Source organism: Jaculus jaculus, chromosome 12 (assembly GCF_020740685.1).
Source record: "Jaculus jaculus isolate mJacJac1 chromosome 12, mJacJac1.mat.Y.cur, whole genome shotgun sequence".
Lineage (NCBI taxonomy): Eukaryota > Metazoa > Chordata > Mammalia > Rodentia > Dipodidae > Jaculus > Jaculus jaculus.
Window position 1 is genome coordinate 92,919,272 of NC_059113.1, and position 21,575 is coordinate 92,940,846.

At 42.6% G+C, this 21,575-nt stretch overlaps 1 protein-coding gene across 5 annotated transcripts in view; it reads left to right on the plus strand.

Moving 5' to 3' along the window:
• Slc10a7 (solute carrier family 10 member 7) overlaps nt 1-21,575 on the plus strand; it is a 278,502-nt gene that overhangs the window by 82,032 nt on the left and 174,895 nt on the right. For all 5 annotated transcript variants that reach the window (XM_045130907.1, XM_045130908.1, XM_045130909.1 and 2 more), the window contains one exon: nt 7,037-7,075. In XM_045130907.1, the coding sequence (XP_044986842.1) occupies nt 7,037-7,075 (39 nt within the window). The remainder of the gene's footprint in view (nt 1-7,036; nt 7,076-21,575) is intronic.

Consider the following 21,575-nt stretch of genomic DNA (forward strand, 5'->3'; position numbering starts at 1 on the left):
TCCATCCTTGTGTTAGAGCAAGGCCCTACCTTGAAACAATCCAAAACAGCAGCAACAACAGAATCCTCTCCATCCCAAATGCTTTCAGGTTTTAAGATATTTTGTCCTAAACAATTACCAAATAGTTTATGAAGAAAGTTCAGTTTTCCCAAATAATTTAACAAAGCTATGTTATATAATATATAACAAAACCTTAGTTAAAAAAAAAAACTTAAAATGGGTGGTTATCAACAATAATGTATTATCTACAACCATTTTTTTTCTTTTTTTTTTGAGGTAGGGTCTTGCTGTAGCCCAGGCTGATATGGAATTCACTATGGAGTCTCAGAATAGCCTTGAACTCATGGCAATCCTTCTACCTCTGTCTCCTGAGTACTGGGATAAAAGGTGTACACCACCATTCCTGGCTATCAGCAATATATTATCTAAAAGTACAGGGCTGGAGAGATGGCTTAGAGTTTAAGGTGCTTGCCTGCAAAGTCAGAGGACCCTGGTTTGATTCCCTAGTACCCACATAAAGCTAGATGCGCCAGGTGTCACATCCATCTGGAGTTTGTTTGTAGTGGCTGGAGGCCCTGGCAGACCCATTCTGTATCTCTCTTCTCTCTGTCTCTCCCTCCCTTCCCCCCTCCCTCCCTCCCTCCCTCCCTCCCCCCCCCTCTGTCAAATCAATAAATAAGTAAAAAATTTTAAGAATGAAATATGTTGGAATATGAACATTTATACACTTAGCAGATGGAATTCATGAGTTCATAGTGAAGCCATTCTTGTGAAAGACACTCAGTTAATAGCTGAGCAGTGTTCGTTTCTTGCTTCATGCTTTGTTCCAGGAACATTTACAGAGGGTATACTGTGAGCCGGGTGCTACTCTCGGCACCGTGTGAGCACCATTGAACAGATCAGACAAATCTTTTGGCAATTGAGCCTTCTAGCGGGATACTGAGTTTTCAGATTGTTCTAGCAAAAGAGATAATTGTTGGGCTGGAGAGATTTCTTAGCGGTTAAGGCACTTACCTGTGAAGCATCAGGATCCAGGTTTAATTCCCCAGCAGCTATGTAAGCCAGATACATGTCCATGGTGGCACATGCATCTGGAGTTCGTTTACAATGGCTTAGAGGCCCTGGCGTGCCCATTCTCTCTCCACTGCCTCTTTTTCTCCCTCGCTCAAAATAACGAAGTAAATAATTAAATATATAAAATACTTTTAATTTTCTTGTTCATTTTTATTTATTTATTTGAGAGAGAGAGAGAATATGGGTGCGCCAGGGCCTCCAGCCACTGCAAACGAACTCCAGACACGTGCACCCCCCTTGTGCATCTGGCTAACGTGGGTCCTGGGGAATCGAGCCTTGAACTGGGGTCCTTAGGCTTCACAGGCAAGCGCTAACTGCTAAGCCATCTCTCCAGCCCATATAAAATATTTTTAAAAAGGAGATAATTGTCAGCTTGTGATGGAATACCTAAGATGCTGAACTTAAGGAGAGACTTCTCTTGGCTTGTGGTTTCAGAGGGTCCTAGTTGCTTGGCTCTTTGCTTTGGCTGGTGGCAGCCAGGTACGTCATGACTGTGGCCTGTGGTAGAGAGGAGGCCTCATTCCCTCATGGTGGCTAGGAAGCAAGAAGAGAGAAACAGAGGGACTACTGCCCCAATAGTCCCTTGCAGATTCATTGACCCACAGCCCTGTGAAATAGGTTCTATCTCCTGAGGGTTCTCTTGCCTCCTGGGAGCACCACAGTTTGGGGATTAAGTCTTCATTCATCACATTTGGCCATAGAGGAGCCCTTCAGATCTGAACTATTGCCATGAAAAGTGAAGCGTTACACTTTAGAACCAGTGGACTTTCCCACGTGCGGTTTCCAAAGGCAGAAAAGAGGCAATTCATATCCCAAGAGAATCTAATATTTTAAACCACAGGGTCTTACCTTCAGAACAACTTATCTGTGGTTGTTCATGTTTGATCTCAATTTATAAAGCTTATGTTTAAAAAAGCTTAACGTAAGAACGATGGTGGAGGACTGGAGAGACGGCTCAGTGAGTCGAGAGCTTGCTATGCAAGTATAAGGACCTGAGTTTGGATCCTCGGTACCTACTAAAATGCCACGCCTGAAGACATGGCCTGTAACCACAGTGCGGTGGAGGCAGAGACGCGGAGTTCTGAGGGTTACCGACGGCTAGTCGAGCCAAACCAGTGAGCTCCAGGTCCAGTGAGAGACTGTATCTCAAAAAGCAAGTGGAGAGTGGCTGAGGAGGGCAACTGGTGTTGATCTCGGACCTCCATACATGCACATATGCCTGCAAGCCCACACGCAAACATATATGCACACGTGTGCGCACCACAACAAAACAAAGCATGAAAGAAAACCCACAAAGCTAAACCAAACAGAAACAGTAATGGTGGATGATGTTTTTTTCCTAATTTTTTTTTAATATTTTTTGTTCATTTTTTATTTATTTGAGAGCGACAGACACAGAGAGAAAGACAGATAGAGGGAGAGAGAGAGAATGGGCGCGCCAGGGCTTCCAGCCTCTGCAAACGAACTCCAGACGCGTGCACCCCCTTGTGCATCTGGCTAACGTGGGACCTGGGGAACCGAGCCTCGAACCGGGGTTCTTAGGCTTCACAGGCAAGCGCTTAACCGCTGAGCCATCTCTCCAGCCCCCTAATTTTTATTAACAACTTTCATGATTATAAAAAATATCCCATGGTAATACCCTGTCTCCTCCCACTTTCCCCTCTGAAACTCCATTCTCCATCATGTCCCCTCCCCATCTCAATCAGTCTCTTTTATTTTGATGTCATGATCTTTCCCTCCTCTTGTGATGGTCTTGTGTAGGTAGTGTCAGGCACTGTGAGGTCATGGATATCCAGGCCATTGTGTGTTTGGAGGAGCACATTGTAAGGAGTCCTACCCTTCCTTTGGCTCTTACATTCTTTCCGCCAGTGGTGGATGGTTTGGTTCGTTTTGAAAGACAAATACTTGTCTTGTGGTCAACGCTCCCACGCAGGCCCGCTGCTCATCCCGGCCCAGCACAGTGTCATGGTGCCATGCTGTGTAAGACCCACTGTGAACAGACCTCCGTCCGGCTCCGACCATCCTGCCTCACTGGATTACTTTCAGTACTTACAGACTCCTAACGCCATGCTATTTCTTACCTTTTGCCTGCTGGACTGAAATACCCGACCCCTCCCTTTCCATTGCGTAAGTCTCACTTACCTTAGCAAGTCAGCTGGGAGACCGTCTTCCATCACGGCCTTCCCACATGCATTGTACTTATAGGTGGCCGAAAGGCAGCTATGCCCGTGGCTAGAATATTCTGAGCTCGTACCCCTGCTGTGGCAATTGTCCCACTGTATTAAAGTGGCCCATTCCCATGTTTTCTTGTTCCACTACAGCCAAGGGGGTGAATGAAGGGATGTGGTGAGGGTCACTCTGAGCACAAACACGTTCAACAGCTGAGTTAAAAAAAAAAAATGGGGCTGGAGAGATGGCTTAGTGGTTAAGCGCTTGCCTGTGAAGCCTAAGGACCCCGGTTCGAGGCTCGGTTCCCCAGGTCCCACGTTAGCCAGATGCACAAGGGGGCGCACGCGTCTGGAGTTCGTTTGCAGAGGCTGGAAGCCCTGGCGCGCCCATTCTCTCTCTCTCCCTCTATCTGTCTTTCTCTCTGTGTCTGTTGCTCTCAAATAAATAAAAATTTTAAAAAAAAATGTGTAGTCCCTAACTCACAAGGCATCACCAATATGTGGTAGGAACTGACATCTTAACTTGGCGAGAGAGAGAAAGATTGGATGCACCATGGCCTCTTGCCATTCACTGCCAATGAATTCCAGATGCATGTACCACTTTGTTCATCTGGTTTTATGTGGGTAATGGGGAACTGAACCTGGACCTGCAGGCTTTGCAAGCAGGTGCCTTTCGCCTCGGAGCCATCTTCCCAGCCCTTCATTTTAAAATCAAGCATTACACTAGAAAATTATTTATATATTTGAGAGGAGGGAGAGGGAGGGAGGGAAAGGGTCAGACATAAAGATGGTGAGTATGGTGCCTCAGGGTCTCCTACCACTGCAGACAAACTCCAGATGCATGAGCCATTTTTTGTATCTGGTTTATGTGGGTACTGGGGGATTGAACCCAGGCTGCAGGCATTGCAGCACCTTTAACCACTGAGCAATCTCTCAAGCCTCCAAGTAGGCTTTTGCTTGGCTATGGTACCCAGAATCAGATCTAGTTTCTTGGATTTGTCAAACCTTGGATACTGCCTAACAGAATAACTTAGTAGGAGAGGTAGACTTGGGTCTTGGGGGGCCACCTACTTATTTCTGTAACTCAGCTGTTGAACATGTTTGTGCTCAGACTGACCCTCACCACAGCCCTTCGTTCACCCCCTTGCCTGTAGTAGAACAAGAAAACAAGGGAATGGGCCACTTTAATACAGTGGGACAATGCCACGGCAGGGGTACAAGCTCAGAATATTCTAGACACGGGCATAGCTGCCTTCTGGCCACCTGTAAGTACAATGGATGTGGGAGGCTCGTGATGGAAGACGAGGAAGACGGTCTCCCAGCTGACTTGCTAAGGTAAGTGAGATTTACCCACGCAATGGGAAGGGAGGGGTCGGGCATTTCAGCCCCCAGGGCAAAAGCATGGAGATTTTTTAGGAGTTTATAAGTACTGAAAGTAATTCAATGAGGCAGGATGTTCGGAGCCGGACGGAGGTCTGTTCACAGTGGGCCTTATACAGCATGGTAAGAATCGGGGACTCCCGTCCTTCAGCCAGAAGATGCATGTGTTCTCTCTTTCTGTACTGTCACCCCCAGGAGCTCTACGCATCATGATTCTCTCATATTCTGTCGCAGTTGAACCCAGGATCCCAGGCTCGGTATCTGAGCTCACCTGTCCCTCAGTGTTTGCAGAACCGTAAGCTGCCGTTGCATGGAAATTGTCAGTTTCCTGCGTGGTACCGTGGCACAGCTGAGGGAATTGAAGTCCGTCACAACTGTCAGGAAATGACAAAGAAGGAGATGGCCTGTGGCATCTCTGGGTGCCCAAGATGTCCCCCCCCTGGCACCGCCCACATGTCATAGGAGTCAGGAACACAAATTCACTTAAGATAATACTTGTGTCTGGGTGATAAAGGACGTTGGCCAGAAAGGAGTATGGGGAATCGTCCTGGGAGGAGTTGATAACTTTGTTCAGAAGCCCGGCCCTCTCTACTGCTGGTAACTCCATACTTCTTTAGGCAAATCCACTTATTGCCTGGCATAGGGTTAGAGAAACACACTGCCCCTGCCAAAAAAAAAAAAAAAAAAAAAAAAGGAAGGCAAGAGCTCCAAGGAGGAAAACTTCATTTTCCTGGAAAAAAAAAAAAACAAAACAGAGAGAGATAAATCCAGCCTGGAGAGATGACTCAGCAGTTAAGGCACTTGCCTGCAAAGCCTAGCAACATGGGATTGATTTCCCCAGTCCCCACATAAAGCCATATGCCAGATGCACAAAGTGGCACACACATTTGGAGTTCATTTGCAATGGTGGAAGGCCCTGGCATGCCCATTCTCTCTGTCCGTCTCTCTTCTTTCTATATCTTTTTGCTTGCAAATAAATAAAAACTCTAAAAAGAGAAATATCTACCCTTATTTTGTGCATAAAGTGGATTTAGACTGCTGGGGGCAGTGCCCATTTGTAGGAAGGAAAGCGGTGCACACTGGTCTTAGCACGGGTCACTAACCTATGCCCTTTTATTTTTCTCTATCCACGAAACTTTCCTGGACTCGCCCATAATGGAACTCGGAAGATGTGTTAAATATGTTGCGTTTTCCTCTGTAATGTTTTATTTAGCTGGCTCTCCCCCGCTCCCGACCTCTCCAAGCACAACACAGAACACCATATGCCATTGTCCCCGTCAGAAAGCCACGGGTTGCCTGATCTGTGCTGCTTGTCTGGGTGCGTGCCACAGAGGAGCAGGGGTCCAGTGCCATCATTTATTGATAGGGCCAGCAAAGGAGAAATCTAATGAAATTATCAAAGCTTTGAATTAATTATGAACTGGAACAGGAGAGCCCAGCTCTCTGGAGCCGGGGATCTCATTACCCATTCGCTCTCACTGCCTCCTCTTTTGGACCAGACGGCATTTTCAGCTGCACATCTTAGCCAGGCTCGGGACTTTTCTTCAAACTTCCTAAGCTGACATTCTGTTTTGACTCCAGCACAGCTGCTAATATTCTAGGTGATTCGTTTCATCCCGCCCTGGATCTGCCGGAGATGGAAACAGGTTTTCTCGACCCCCTCCTTTGACCTCTTCCTGATGTTTTTTTTTTTTTTCTTTCATGGATATTGAACACGTGTTCCTCCTTTTTGGGGTACATAGAGAAGCTTTCAGGACTGTGATGTACCTTCATGGGACACAGGGACTAACTTAAAGTTAAGAGCTGTTTGACATCTGCTGTATGTTTCATGGATATTTTGGTAAGCCCAAAGTCAATAATTTCTACTTTGAATTCTCAGTGGCACGTTGCAGGTTTTCTTGCTTCTCCATTGGACATAGTAGCTTAACACCAGTTCTCCTGATCCCCCTCCTTGTTCATGCTGCTGAGGAGCGCTGTGTGGCTGTCAGCTGGTGACTGTGGTTCACGGGACTTCTGATCATTGATACAGAGAATTGATGTTGCCTCACCGCTCTTTTTCACCCCTTTTTCTCAGTAATATGCATTTCATGATGGACAGATGAACTTTTGATTGTCTGAGGTCGAGCAGCAAAATCAATACCAGCAAGGTTTTGATTTAGCGTTGCCTCTCTTGGTACTGATACACACGTTCAAGGCATCTTCTGGTGTTAGCGCCTGCTTCGGAGACCCCTTATTTATGAATTCCTAAGCCTCAGCCCATCTATCTTAGTAAACTAGAGGCCCCTGACAGTTTTGGAAAGGACTGACTAACTTCGCTTCTGAAGGTTTTGAGTAGTGGGAAAGGGAGAATGACAACTTTGTCTTTCCTGTTATTTACTTTTAGTGAGTTTTCCTCCCTCTTTGTTTCTCCATAGGCAGCTGCAATATTTAATTCAGCCTTTGGAAGCTTTTTGGTAAGTAAACATGGCTTAACTTTTAAATTTTATGATAATTCTGTTTATGTGAATGATTTAATAATTGCCGCATTTTTTTTTAACTCTTTGGTTAAACATTAAAGTTTTTAAGTCTCTGCACATACCTTTTACTGATACCCTGGAGAAAATTAGCAAATGAGAAAAGCAAATGTTCTCTTACAATATATTGTGGAGGCTTGGGTTTAAATTTCCATCTAATGGGTTCAAAGAATCAATTAAAACTCTCTCCTTATAGAGGTTATGTCAATATATTGATCCTCTAATGAGGTCTTTTAGATTATTATTATTTTCTGCCATGGGACTAAGGATTTTGAATAGGAAACATGGCCCAGCTGGTCAGAAAGGGAATGCTAGCTTGCTGTTGACACATCATTTATTTGCTATATTTCCCTGTCAAAGAAGCAACGTACTGTCATGGCTACTTCTTAGAAATCTTTATGAAAATAATTGGTTTAAAGACATAATTGATGAATAATTTATAAGAAAAGATAGCATTTTTATATATTGGGCAATAACTTATATATGAGAAGACTCAAAAGTTGTTTAGCTTTCAAAGGGAGAGGCAATAATAAAGATGTTATTTTAGCATTTTTTTATATTTTAACATTTAAATCAGTATGTTTCAAGTATGTTACCACATAGACTTGATTTATATTGGGTAAAAATGGAGAAACTGAGTTTTCTGTTAACTTAATGATGCTAAATTAACCCCCAAATTTGTTAGACTTATGAAACTAACTCAGAATATTTATTACATGCTAAACTCACTTACAGATATGTGGTATAGTGACTTATAAATGATTGAGAAGAAAATCAATGGTATATAAGCTGGTTTTTGAATCCAGATAAAATACCATTTTATGTGCTTAACATACTCTTTATGTCACTTTATTTTTACTTTCTTACTGTAATTAAAGCTTTTAAACGCAATGCTACTTAGTGTTAAAATATCAGTCGTCTATTGCCTTCCGTAACTTTTGTCACGTAGACTAATTCTGCAAAATATATGATTAGAGCATATTTCATTTATTTTTTTAAAATTAAGAACTTCCATGATTATCAATAATGTCCCATGGTAATGCCCAACTTCCCCCTACTTTCCCCTTTGAAACTCCATTCTCCATCATATCCCCTCTTCCTCTCAGTCTCTTATTTTGAGGTCATCATCTATTCCTCCTATTATGATGGTCTTGTGTAGGTAGTGTCAGGCATGGTGAGGTCATGGATATGCAGGCCATTTTATGTCTGGAGGGAGCATGTTGTAAGGAGTCCTACCCTTCCTTTGGCTCCTACATTCTTGCCGCCACCTCTTCCACAATGGACCCTGAACCTTAAAAGGCGTGGTAGAGGTATTGCAGTGCTGAGCACTCCTGTCACTTCTTCCCAGCACCATGGTGCCTTCTGAGTCATCCCAAGGTCACTGCCCTCTGAAAAAAGAAGATTCTCTGTATGAACATTAAGAGAAGTGCTTCCTGGGCCGTTTGATAAGCATAGTATATACACTTAGCCAGACAGCAGCAGACATTACAACCCTAGGGCTCATGGCTATCCCTGTTGTAGGTTTTCAGTATCAGGGATATGTTCCCTCCCATGGAGCGGGCCTTCAGTCCAATGAGAGGACAGTTGGTTTCCACCATGGCAGATGTGCCACTATTGCACCCATTGGCTCATTTGGACTGGCTGGCAAAATATAAGGCTTGCAGTATCCACTGCTGAGTATCTTGACTGGTGACTTCTCCCTCTGCCATTGAACTGCATGCATAATGGTTTTTTCCAGCTTTCTGTCAGCTGGTCTACATGGAGGAGGTTCTCAGCTCAGTTCCAGCAGGATTTCTCAGGGGCCTTGCAGCCCAACTATGTGGAGTCTTCAACAATAGGGTCTTACCATCTACCTGGTGGGAAACCAAGGGCCTCGGCAATGGCCTGTAATGTTTTGGGTGAATCAGGGACCTCCCTGGCCAACAACTCACTGGAAGGTATCCTATCCCTGGCACTGAAAATTTTCTAGTAACAATGTTTGGCTCCTGTGTGTTCCATTGTCCAAAAAAGTAGGTTTCCATATGATTTATTTTTCATATTTCATTTTTAAAGAAGTTGTGATTTCTTTTGTAATGTGTTTTATTAAGTTTAAAGAAGTAAATGAGTCTGTTTAAAAATGATCTCTTGGCCAAGTTTGGTGGCTAATGTCTGTAATCCCAGCACTTGGAAGGCTTAGGGCAGCCTGGCATAAATAATGAGACACTATCTCCAAAACATGAAGGATGAAAGAGAGGAAGAAAAGGAGGGAAAAAGGGAGGGAGAAAAAAATTAAGATATTTTCAATTAGTTTAGACTCATCCATATTTGAGTCATTATTTCATTGGTTTAGACACTATGTTGACACACTTGTTTAATAGCATCATATCTGTAAATTTTGACTTTTTACCTGGTTGCATGCACATCTATTATAAAGCATGACTTAAGTTGGGTCTCTTACTCTTCTTTTTCTTTTTTGGTTTTTCAAGGTAGGCTCTCACTCTAGCCCAGGCTGACCTGGAATTCACTATGCATTCTCAGGGTGGCCTCGAACTCACGGTGATCCTCATACCTCCGCCTCTCCAGTGCTGGGATTAAAGGTGTGCGCCACCATGCCTGGCTGGGTCTCTTACTTTTTTTTTTAAAATTATTTATTATTTATTTGAGAGCGACAGACACAGAGAGAAAGACAGGTAGAGGGAGAGAGAGAGAATGGGCACGCCAGGGCCTCCAGCCTCTGCAAACGAACTCCAGATGCGTGCGCCCCCTTGTGCATCTGGCTAACGTGGGACCGAGCCTCGAACCGGGGTCTTTAGGCTTCATAGGTAAGTGCTTAACCACTAAGCCATCTCTCTAGCCCAAGGGTCTCTTACTTTTGAAAAAGCCAGTACCAACTGAGAAAATGGACTTGAAGTAATGTGTGAGCGGCTAAGGCAAAACCCACTGTCCCTTCATGGGAGAGCAAGCTGACTGAATGGACGTGCTCTAAGCTCTGCACAGACTGTTACAGCCTCTCCTGGGTCTTCTGCCCCAGCCCGGGCGCACACTGAGGTCCAGTGAGGTGGAACTTGAACCAGGAGTTCCTTAGCGTTTCTCTTCAGCACTCATTCAAGTTTTATATTCTCCCTCCTCACTCTTCTCTTCCTTCCCCTTTCTTCAGTTTTTTTTTTTCCTAACCTTAATACAACTGATCAATCAAAAGTAGTTATTGATGCATGTCACATACACATATATTCAACTAGTAGCTGTGGACATTTTAAAGAAATAAAAAGTTGGTTCCTCTAGATTGTGGATATAACACATGGCAAAAAGCAAAGAATGTTACAATGAAGACACCAGACAAAAGATGTTACTAGAGTTCTGTGATGGTCCCGTACAGAGTAGAATTAATATGTTCTCTGAATCAAAGGTCTGACAGAAAGGGTTCCTCTGAGCTGGGCCTTGATGACCTGGGTAGGCATTGGGTAGCAGTAAGAGAAGAAACTATACGAGGATAGGCATCTCCTCTCCCAGTCAATCCCTGCTCTCCTTTTTCTTTCCCTAAGTTGAAAATTACCAGACCAGGTTTGAGAATAAAAATTGCACCTGGGGTGTGGAGAGATGGCTTAGTGGTTAAGGTGTTTGCCTGCAAAGCCGAAGGACCTCGGTTCGATTCCCCAGGACCCACAAGGTGACACGTGCATCTGGTGTTCATTTGCAGTGGCTAGAGGCCCTGGCATGCCCATTCTCTCTCTCCCTCAAATACATAAATTAAAGAAATTAAAAAAATGGCAACTGGGCTTGTTTTGCTCCACTAAAATAAGATAAATGATTCTATTTCTTTTGCCTTGCACTGTTCTTCAATGTAACTGCAACAAACTTTATTAAACACATGTGAGTCTGAACTGCATGTGTTAAGTTCAGGTTCTTAAATGGAAAATATACATAATAGTGATTTATATGAGAAAAAAGTATTTTTTTCCTATCACATGAAGTCTGGAGGGAGCCTGGCCAAATATGTTCTGATGACTTACTGGTCTCCATGGGTCATGACTCCTGGCTGTCTTCTCTGCCAGCCACACCAAGACTTCCTTCTTAAAGTTTGCCTCATGATCCAAGATGGAGGCTGGAGCTGCAGCCAGACCCGTGCATGGTGAGGTTAGATAGCGGGAAAGGACAGGAGAGAGTCCTGAAAGCCAAGACTGCTGTTGAAAATAGCACTCCTGGGGCTGGAGAGGTGGCTTAGTGGTTAAGGTGCTTGCCTGCGAAGCCAAAGGACCCAGGTTCGATTCCCCAGGACTCATGTAAGCCAAATATACAAGGGGCACATGCATTTGGAGTTTGTTGGCAGTGGCTAGAGGCCCTGGTGTGCCCATTTTCTCTCTGTCTGCCTCCTATCCATCTCTCTCTCTCTCTCTCTCTCTCTGCTTGCAAATAACTAAATTAAAAAAAATTGTTTAAAAGCTAAAATAGCACTCCTGGAATTGCAGCTAGTGAGTGCCGTTTGAATGTATGACCATACACTGTGATCCTCAGAGGGCTAAGGTGGACTTGGACCTCAGTTGAATGAGAGGAGGAAGTTCAAGGGAGAAGAGGGGTCTTGACTCAGGATTAGAAAGAGGGTTTATTTTACAGAAGGGAATTCTGAATTAGAAATCATACTTCAGTATGATGTTTTCATTTCTTGGGAATTTTCTTTTTTTGTTGTTGTTCTTTTAAATGGTTACCCAGGAGAGACTGGGTTTGCTCGGTTTATTCAGACCCAGAGCATTTCTCCCCAGGCAGCAATAACCGCCAAAGCCAGAGACGTGATACTGAGGGGGTTTCCTCTTGTGAAAAAGATGTAAGGTAGAGTGTGATTATATTAGTGCAAGAAAAACACATAAAAAGTAAATTGCTTAGTTGGGCGTGGTGGCGCACACCTTTAATCCCAGCACTCAGGAGGGAGAGAGGGGAGGATTGCTGTAAATTCAAGCCCAGCCTTGGCACTACAGTGTGAGTTTCAGGACTCGAGTGTGACCCTACCTCAAAAAACGAAGGGGTGGGCTGGAGAGATGGCTTAGCGGTTAAGCGCTTGCCTGTGAAGCCTAAGGACCCCGGTTCGAGGCTCAGTTCCCCAGGTCCCACGTTAGCCAGATGCACAAGGGGGCGCACGCATCTGGAGTTCGTTTGCAGAGGCTGGAAGCCCTGGTGCGCCCATTCTCTCTCTCTCCCTCTATCTGTCTTTCTCTCTGTGTCTGTCGCTCTCAAATAAATAAATTAAAAAAAAATTAAAAAAAAAGTAGGGGTGAGGGGAAAGGAAGGGGGAGGGAGGGAAGGGGGGGGAACGGGCACACACACGAAAAGATTGCTGGACAACTCCCTGTTGCTTTATATTCTTTCCAGGAAATCAGTCTGCCCCCCCCCCCCGTCTTAAACACACACTGCCTCTATGTGGCACTGCCTTGGCACTCTCCATCTTGCCAGTCTAGTTCTCAGGGGCTATGTGCGTGTGCTGCCAGGTCTGGTTTACCCTTGTTGTTAAAAAGTTTATGTTTACGCTAGAACTCTGGTGAAGGCCAAGGCTGACCTATACAAAACTCTTATGTGATATGGTAGGTAGAAGCAATTTTGAACTAAAACTTGGATCTAGGTATTGGTCTAACCTTTTTCACCAGATTTTTTGGTTGTGACTATAAATGTCTATCATTGAAGACATCTCTACTAATTGTAATAAGCTCTCAAATACAGTGAATCAATGATTAGTCTATGATTATATGTAGTCATTCCTGTGTGTGTGTGTGTGTGTGTGTGTGTGTGTGCGCGCATCTGAAATGGATATTTATTTCACATTATCTCACATTAGCCAAAAACTTTGAGCAAAGGGCTTCTGTTAGGATTTGGGCCACTGGAGGGATGGTTTGGTGGTTAAGGTGTTTGTCTGCAAAGTCAAAGGACCCAAAGCAAAGCCAGGTTTGATTCTCAAGGACCCAGGCAAGCCAGATGCACAAGGTGGTGGTGCATGCATCTGGAGTTCATTTGCAGGGGCTAGAGGCCCTGGTGTGCCCATTCTCTCTCTCTGTCTCAAATAAATAAATAAATCATACTTAACAGAAGAATTTTTGGACAAAGACCTGTGAGGGTGTATGTACGTATGTGTGTGTAAGGTTGTTTTGTTTTGTTTTGTTTTTGTTTTTCGAGGTAGGGTCTCACTCACTCTGGTCCAGGATGACCCGGAATTAACTATGTAGTCTCAAGATGGCCTTGGCTCACGGCGATCCTCCTTCCTCTGCCTCCTGAGTGCTGGGATTAAAGGTGTGCGCCACCACGCCTGGCTCTGTAAGGATATTTTTTGTTGATGTTTTTTTCAGGTATCTGGCTGCACCAAATAAAATACACTATATATTTATAGTTTGTTTAATAATGCCCCAGGTCTAATTAAAACACCATGATTTTAAGTGCTAATTATTACATAAAACTTACTTTTTGAAATGTAGCTAGTCTGGTACTAGCTAATGATAGCTGAATTCAATTTACATAAATTTCAAACCAAGAGAATATTTTACAATTGTGCTATAGAGGATTGCTTTAAGTTAGAAGATAATGTCATTACCTCCTTGTCTCATTTAAGTTGCTCAGTTTACAATAATTGTGAAACATAATAAGTGATTTGAGATTTCCTTCTTGAGGAGGTTATAATAAAATTTTATAGCCATGTGTACCCTGAATGACTAAAATGATATTTAAAAACATGTACATATGTATTATATGTGAAAAATGCAAAGTCAAGTATCTTATATGATTTTTTCTCATTAGAAGACAGCTTGTTTGTTTTTAGATATTGGAAACTTATCTTGAAATAAGTTGATTGAAAATTTATTTTCAAAAAGAATTAAGTAAATTAAAATGTAATTTTAAAAAATGTATTTTATTTACTTGAGAGAGAGAATGGCCACGCCAGGGCCTCTAGCCATTTCAAACAAACCCTGGATATGAGCTCCACCTTGTATATTTGGCTTATGTGGGTACTGAGGAATTGAACCTGGGTCCTTAGGCTTCACAGGCAAACGCCTTAACCACTGAGCAATCTCTCCAGCCCTAAAATATAAGTTTTAATTTTTAATTTTTAAATTTTCAATCACTTTATTTTTGGTTTTTCAAGATAGGGTCTCACTATAGCCCAAGCTGACCTGGAATTCACTATGTAGTCTCAGGGTGGTCTCGAACTCACAGTGATCCTCCTACCTCTGCTTCCCAAGTGCTGGAATTATAGGCATGCGCCACCAAGCCTGGCTTATTAATTTACTTTTAGAGAGAGAAAGTAACACACACAGACACACAGACAGAGAATGAAAATGAAAATGAGAGTGAGAGGGAGAATGAATGAATGAATGAGAACGAGAGGGAGAATGAATGAATGAATGGATGGGTGTGCCAGGGTCTCCAGCTGCTGTAAATGAACTCCAGATGCATGCATCACCTTGTACACCTGGCTTACTTGGGTCCTGGGGAATCGAACCTGGGACCTTTGGCTTTTCCAGCAAGTACCTTAACTGGTAAGCCATCCCTCCAGCCTTAGAAATTTAATTTTAGATCATATAATTTGTTAGAACTTGTTGCAGTGAGGTTCTCATTGCTGGTAGAAATCACCCAACCAAAAGCAGCTTGTGGGAGGTAAAACAGGTTTATTTTGACTTACAGGCTCGATGGGGGTTGGGGGGAGCTCCATGATGGCAGGGAAAACAATGGCATAAGCAGAGGGTGGACATCACCCCCTGCCCCACGTAAGGTGGACCATAGCAACAGGAGAGTGTGCCAAACACTGGCAAGGAGAAACTGGCTATAACACCCATAAGCCAGCCCCCAACAATACACTGCCTCCAGGAGGCTTTAATTTCCAATTGCCATCAGCTGGGGAGACGAGCATTGGACACCTGAATCAAACCAGCACAGAAGTCTAGCTTTTTTGACTTGGAAGCTGAGTTTCGTGTTTCTGTGTCTCCTAGAATCACAGGTTAAGGTTTGCAAAGCAAAGAGAGAACCTTTTCTTAGACTTCTTCACCTATTTCGCACTTTTTAATAGCCTGTGATCTTCAGGGAAAGTCAGTCTCTGTGCTGTGCAACAGGGAGCACTTTCCAGAAAAAGTCATCACAAGGATTTCTGAAGCTGCAGCAAGGAGTTGCAAGACAGAGAAATCACGGTTGTGGCTGTGTATGGCACTGAGACTCTTAAGAGCTTATTCTGTGCCTCACCAGTCTCTCATAGTGTCCAAGAAATGGGTTTCTTTTGTATAACTGTTCTTTACTCCTGCTAAAACTAACAGGAGCTGTTCTAAAATGAACTGTCTTCTTCCCAAGGAGGTTCGGAACTCCTTGCCGGCAGCCGTAGAGCCCGCCAGCCCAGGGCTTTTCTCCTCATGCGGTTGCTCTCTCGTCCCTCCTTGTTCTGGTTGCCCTTCACCACCACACACCTTTCTAGAAAAATCTGAACAGTTAACTTACTCCATCACAGTTGCTGAGGGAAAAGAAATCCTGAGCACTAATGGTGGATAGGTTTTAATAACTTGTGACACATGCAGATTTTTCCAAAGCACACTCAGCAACATCTAGACCATCAGGAAGAGGAAGGAAGTACACTAATCTGGTTGTTCATCGGTTGTTGAATGACATTGCTTTCAAAACTGCAGGGCAAGAACCTCCAGTGTTTATGAAAAGGTATAAAGGGGATAATGGCAAAGCCTGCCCCCTCCCTCCTTCTCTCCTCTTTTCTTCCTTCCTTCCCTCAACCCTCCTTCCTCTCATCCACATCCCTCCCTTCCTTCCTCTTTCCCTTCATACCTTCCTTCTCTTCCTTCCTTCCTTCCTTTGGAGACCAAGTTTAGCCCAGGCTGGTCTCAAATCCACCTTACTTTTGCCTTAGCCCCCTAGTGCGGGCACTTTAGATGTGTTTTGTCATGCTCAGTTATGAATTTGGTGTTTCTTCCTCCTGTGTGTACAATAGAGTTCACACACGTGGTTATGGGAAACCTTGTTTTGTGCAACACTAAAGACTACGTTGATGTTTTTGTTCACCTTTCTGAAATTTTCTTTCAATTCACATTATTTACTTAAAAGCTTGGTGCCCTCCCCTTCACCTAAAGTTCATGACTGCTTTTTTTAATTTTTAATTTAATTTAATTTTTTTAGATGTTTATTTTTATTTATTTATTTGACAGTGACCAACAGACAGAAAGAGAGAGAGAGAGAGAGAGAATGAATGAGAATGGGTGCACCAGGGCCTCCAGCCACTGCAAATGAACTCCAGATGCATGTGCCACCTTGTGCATCTGGCTTATGTAGGTACTGGGAAGTGAACCTAGATCTTTTGGCTTTGTAGGCAAGAACCTTAATAGCTAAGCCATCTCTCCAGCCCTCATGACTTATTTCTAAAACAAGTTCTAATTTTCATTCAACTTAAATGTCAGTAGACAAGCAACTTGCTTTTTTAAATTTTTGGTTTTTCGAGGTAGGGTCTCACTCTAGCCCAGGCTGACCTGGAATTCACTATGGAGTCTCAGGGTGGCCTCGAACTCACGGTGATCCTCCTACCTCTACCTCCTGAGTGCTGGGATTAAAGGTATGCGCCACCACGCCCGGCTTTTTGCTTTTTTAAATTTTTTAAATATTTTTAATTTATTTGAGAGAGAGATGCAGAAATAGGCAGGTACAGAGAGAGAGAGAGAGAATGGGTGCAGCAGGGCCTCCAGTCACTGCAAACAGACTCCAGATGTGTGTGCCCCCTTGTGCATCAGGTTTATGTGGGTCCTGGGGGATTGAACCTGGGTCCTTGGGCTTTGTAGACAATCACTTAACCATTAAGCCATCTGTTGCAATCAGGTTAGCATTGATAGTAGAAATCACCCAACCAAGAGCAGCTTGTGGGGGAAAAAGAGGTTTATTTTGGCTTATAGGCTCGAGGGAAAGCTCCATGATGGCAGGGAAAAATGATGGCATGAGCAGAGGGTGGACATCACCCCCCTGGCTCACATAAGTGGAAAACAAGAACTGTGCCACACACCCGCAAGGGGTTACTTGCTAATACCTATAAGCCCATCCCCAACAATACATTCCCTCTAGGAAGCATTAATTACCTAATTTCCATCAGCTGGAAACCTAGCATGCAGAACACCTAAGTTTACGGGGGACACACCACACCATCTCTCCAGCCCCATCTTGCTTTTCAGGTGGAATTTGATGCTTCCTTAGAGAATACCATTTCAGATTCCCCTTTGTACTGAGAACTTGCCAAGATGAGGAATTTGAAAAGCTCATCCTGGCCCTTAAGAATAGCTCTAGGAACAGTGTTCAGACTCACGGACACTGGCTTTCACCTGTGCAAAGTGTCCCCATCGGCGTGTGTTGGGTCACCTGTCAAGACAAATGGGCGTCATGGAGCCTTGATGCCTAGAATTCGATAATTTTACTTTAGATAATATCAAGGAGCGGGGAAGATGGCTTAGTTATTAAAGGTGCTTTCTTGCAAAGCCTAATGGCCTGGATTTGATTCCCCAGAACCCATGTAAAGCCAGATGCACAAAGTGGCACATGGATCTGGAGTTCGTTTGCAGTGGCAAAAGGACTTGGCGTGCGCATACTTACTCTCTGTCTTCCTCTTTCTCTGGCTGCCTCTGAAATAAATAAATTTATACATATGTATGCATATGTTTGTATACATATGTTTGTATGCATATGTTTGTACGCATGTTTGTATGCATAAATGTTTATATACATGCATGAATGTGTGTGTATATACATACGTTTGTATATATAATTTATTTAATATATATAGAGAGACACACATACATACACCCACATACATATTGAATAAAAACAATATTTTGGGTTCAATGAACAGTATGGCACGAATCAGGGAAATAGGATAGGAAATCTAACCACAGATACCCATTCATTCATTTAAAACTTGTTTCTAGATACTGAAGCAAAACACAAACATAATTATATTCAGGTTTATTTTTCACATATTTAAGTTTTTTATTCTTTTTTGTTTGTTTGGGGTAGGGTCTCGCTGTAGCCCCATGCTGACCTGGAATTCACTCTGTTGTCTCACACTGGCCTCAAACTCACAGCGATCCTCTTACCTCTGCCTCCTGAGTGCTGGGATCAAAGGCACGTGCCACCACGCCTGGTTTAGGATTGAGTTTTAAGAAGGCAGGAAGGCGGGTCTGCTTTTCACGCAGTGTTTTCAGCAGTTAGGCTCCACTGCGACTCTTACCCCGTCAGCATGTTGGTCATTAAATAAGCCCCACTTTTAAAATTTATATTTATCTCAAGCCCAAACTTGACATCAACACTATAAATAATAATAATAATAAAGCTATCATGTTATGAACAGAAAGTAGCCAATATTAAATCACATGTAAAAGAAAAGCGCACAAAACCACCTGGTAGCCTGAACTCTGCTGCCTACCAAGGGCAGCTCACACGTGTCCCCCTTCTCTGAGATGTGAAAGCAGAACCAGTACCAAGCCCAGAACATCCCCACCCTGCGAGAGGAAGCTTTCTCACTCATCTTCCCTCCACTGTCTCCACTGAGCTGATCTAGTGTGACGTCCACTTTGGACAACACCGTTCCCTAAAGTCATTACAGAGATGAATTAAAACCATTTGGGGCAGGCCCATGAGCAAATGGCCAGAACCAGAGACTGTCACAATCTGAACATGGCTGCATTTCTTTCACTAGAGGCTCTTCTACCTAACATTCGTTCCATACTGTACATGTGTGTCCAGATCCCCGACGTGATAGAGTTTAAAACATGCTACATTGCTTAGGCTGGAAAACCCTGTTGAATATGAATTCATTTTTAAAATGAACTCTTATCTGAAGAGCAAGCTTTGTAAGTTAAAAATGGCCTTGTGACTTAATAAAAATGTGCAGAATGTTTACTTACTCCATTTTAGCAGCATAAATGCTGTGTGCTGTCTGACAAGACTTGTGTAGCAAGTAAATGCATTAGTCACAGTGACCATTTTTCTTGCAAATTTGTGACATGGATTTAATTATAGGAATGACCAGCAACTTACAAATCTAATTTTGGTGGAGGCTGAGGCAATTTTTTTTTATTTTAATAATGATGGATTTTTTTAAAGCAATGATTTCATTACTATTTAAAGAAATCTACTGATGTTGAACTAGCCAATTGACTGGAGTTATTTTATTAGCCTTTAACAAATGCCATGTAGTTTCATTTTTATTTTTATTATTTTTTTAAAATGTCATCATTTCCAAGCTGCAAAAGTATTTGTCCCCAACCCTCCTGAGCAAAAATAATTATATATAAATAATTCTGGATGTTTGTAAAGGGATTCCTTAGAAACAGCAGTTGGTTAGAACCAAGATTAAATTTCCTTAATTTGAATCCAGCTAGTGGAGAACTGCTTAGACTGTGGCCTTCAGTTGGAGAGGCCCGGTAATTCCCAACTGATAACACCAGAGCAAGAAGTTCTTATTTGCCTGCTTCTGTTTTCCCAAACTAAACATTTATCATGATCAATCTTAGTTTTCTATTATAAATCTATCACATTGTCTCAGATTTTTCATTACCAGAAGTTTAAAATTTCAGGTCAAATTTTACTGAGATAATTTTTAGGGGGGGGGTTTCGAGGCAGGGTCTCACTGTGGCCCAGGCTGACCTGGAATTCACTATGTAGTCTCAGCTGAGAGATAATTTTTGCACAGAACAATGTGTCTATGTTAGTTGCCCATTTCTGAGTTCTGACAGATGCAGTCATTTCATGGCTGTCGCATTTAAGGTAAGGATGTTTGTCTCCTCCTATCATAGATAACTTGTTTTTCCAATGGCTAATGATGTTGGACATTTTCTCAGTTACTTGCCACATGTATATCTTCCCTAATGGAGTGATTGTTTAAATATCTGGTCCATTTGGTTTTTAGAAAATTATATTGTGGCCTGAGAGAAGGCTCAGTGGTTAAGGTGCTTGCCTGCAGACCCTAACAACTTGGGTTCAGTTCCCCAGAACCCAGGAAAAACCAGATGCACAAAGTTGTACATGCATCTGGAGTTTGTTTACAGCAGCTGGAGGCCCTGGTGCACCCATTCTCTCCATCTTTCTCTCTCTACTTGCAAATAAATGAAAATATTTAAAAAGAAAATTAAATTGCTTGTTTTCTTATAATAGGTACAAGTTTCTTATTTTTATTTTTTAGCTTTTTATTAACACTCTCTGTACACATAGACAATATATCATGATCATAGTCCCTTCACTAGTTTCTTTACGTTAATATGCTACAAATGACATTAATGCAGTTACTTAAGACATTATTTGAAACACAAAATGGAATGAACATAGAAGATTGAAAATTTATAGAAACCTCATTTTTTACTTCTGTCAACTTAGTTTGTAAATATTTACATATGTTAACAGAAAAATTTTTCTACTTGATGGATCATGAACTTATGTAAATACGTCAGATAAAGCAGGGCTTTTTACATGTATGTATGTATATGGGTTTATATGTTCATGTGTATGTTCGGGTGAATGTGTGTGTGTCTGAATCACTGTCTATTTTTTTCTCAAGACAATATCATTTACACAGCATATAACTCACCGCTTAGGCTAGTCTACCTGGCCAGCAAGCTCTGCATACTTGCACATACATGAACATGTGTGAACATATATATATATATATATATATATATACACACACACACACACACACACACACACACACACACACACACACACACATATATACATTCACTGTGCTTATAATTTTACTCTATAATAGTACTTAGTTTATTAGTTAAGACTTATGACTTTTTTTCTGAGGTAAGGCCTCGCTCTAGCCCAGGCTGACCTGGAATTCACCATGTAATCTCAGGGTGGCCTTGAACTTGCATTGATTCTCCTACCTCTGCCTCCCAAGTGCTGGGATTAAAGGCATGCACTACCATGACTGGCTGATGTATAATTTTTAAAATTTATTATTTATTTCTGTGTGTTTTGTGTGTGGGCATGTGTGCATCAGGGTTTCTTGATGCTGGGGAAATAAAACAAAAACCACCTGTCAAGCTGTACATGGGTTGCTAGAGAATTGGATTCAGGCCAGCAGACTTTGCAAGCAAACACTTCTAACCAATGAGCCATCTCCCCAGCCCCTTACGTTTTTCTTTAATTAAGCAATCTATGTAGTTATTTTCAGACAACTGCACAGAGTAACTTTTGAAAATATTCTTAATTCTCACTTGAAAGCTCAAGTTATTATTTTTCATCTATTTGTTTAGAGAGGGAATAAGATTTATTAACATTATTGCACTTTTGGTTACTCTGAACAAGCAATGAATCCTGTCGTCTTCCTCATTTTCTTCACAGTGTTGTAAGATAAACTGTTGTCTGTCGCATGTCCCCCTCTCCCCCACCACCCCAGCATTGTGTCCCCTCCTCCTGCTTGCTTGGTTCCTGTCTTCATTGCCATTCTTGTCATCTC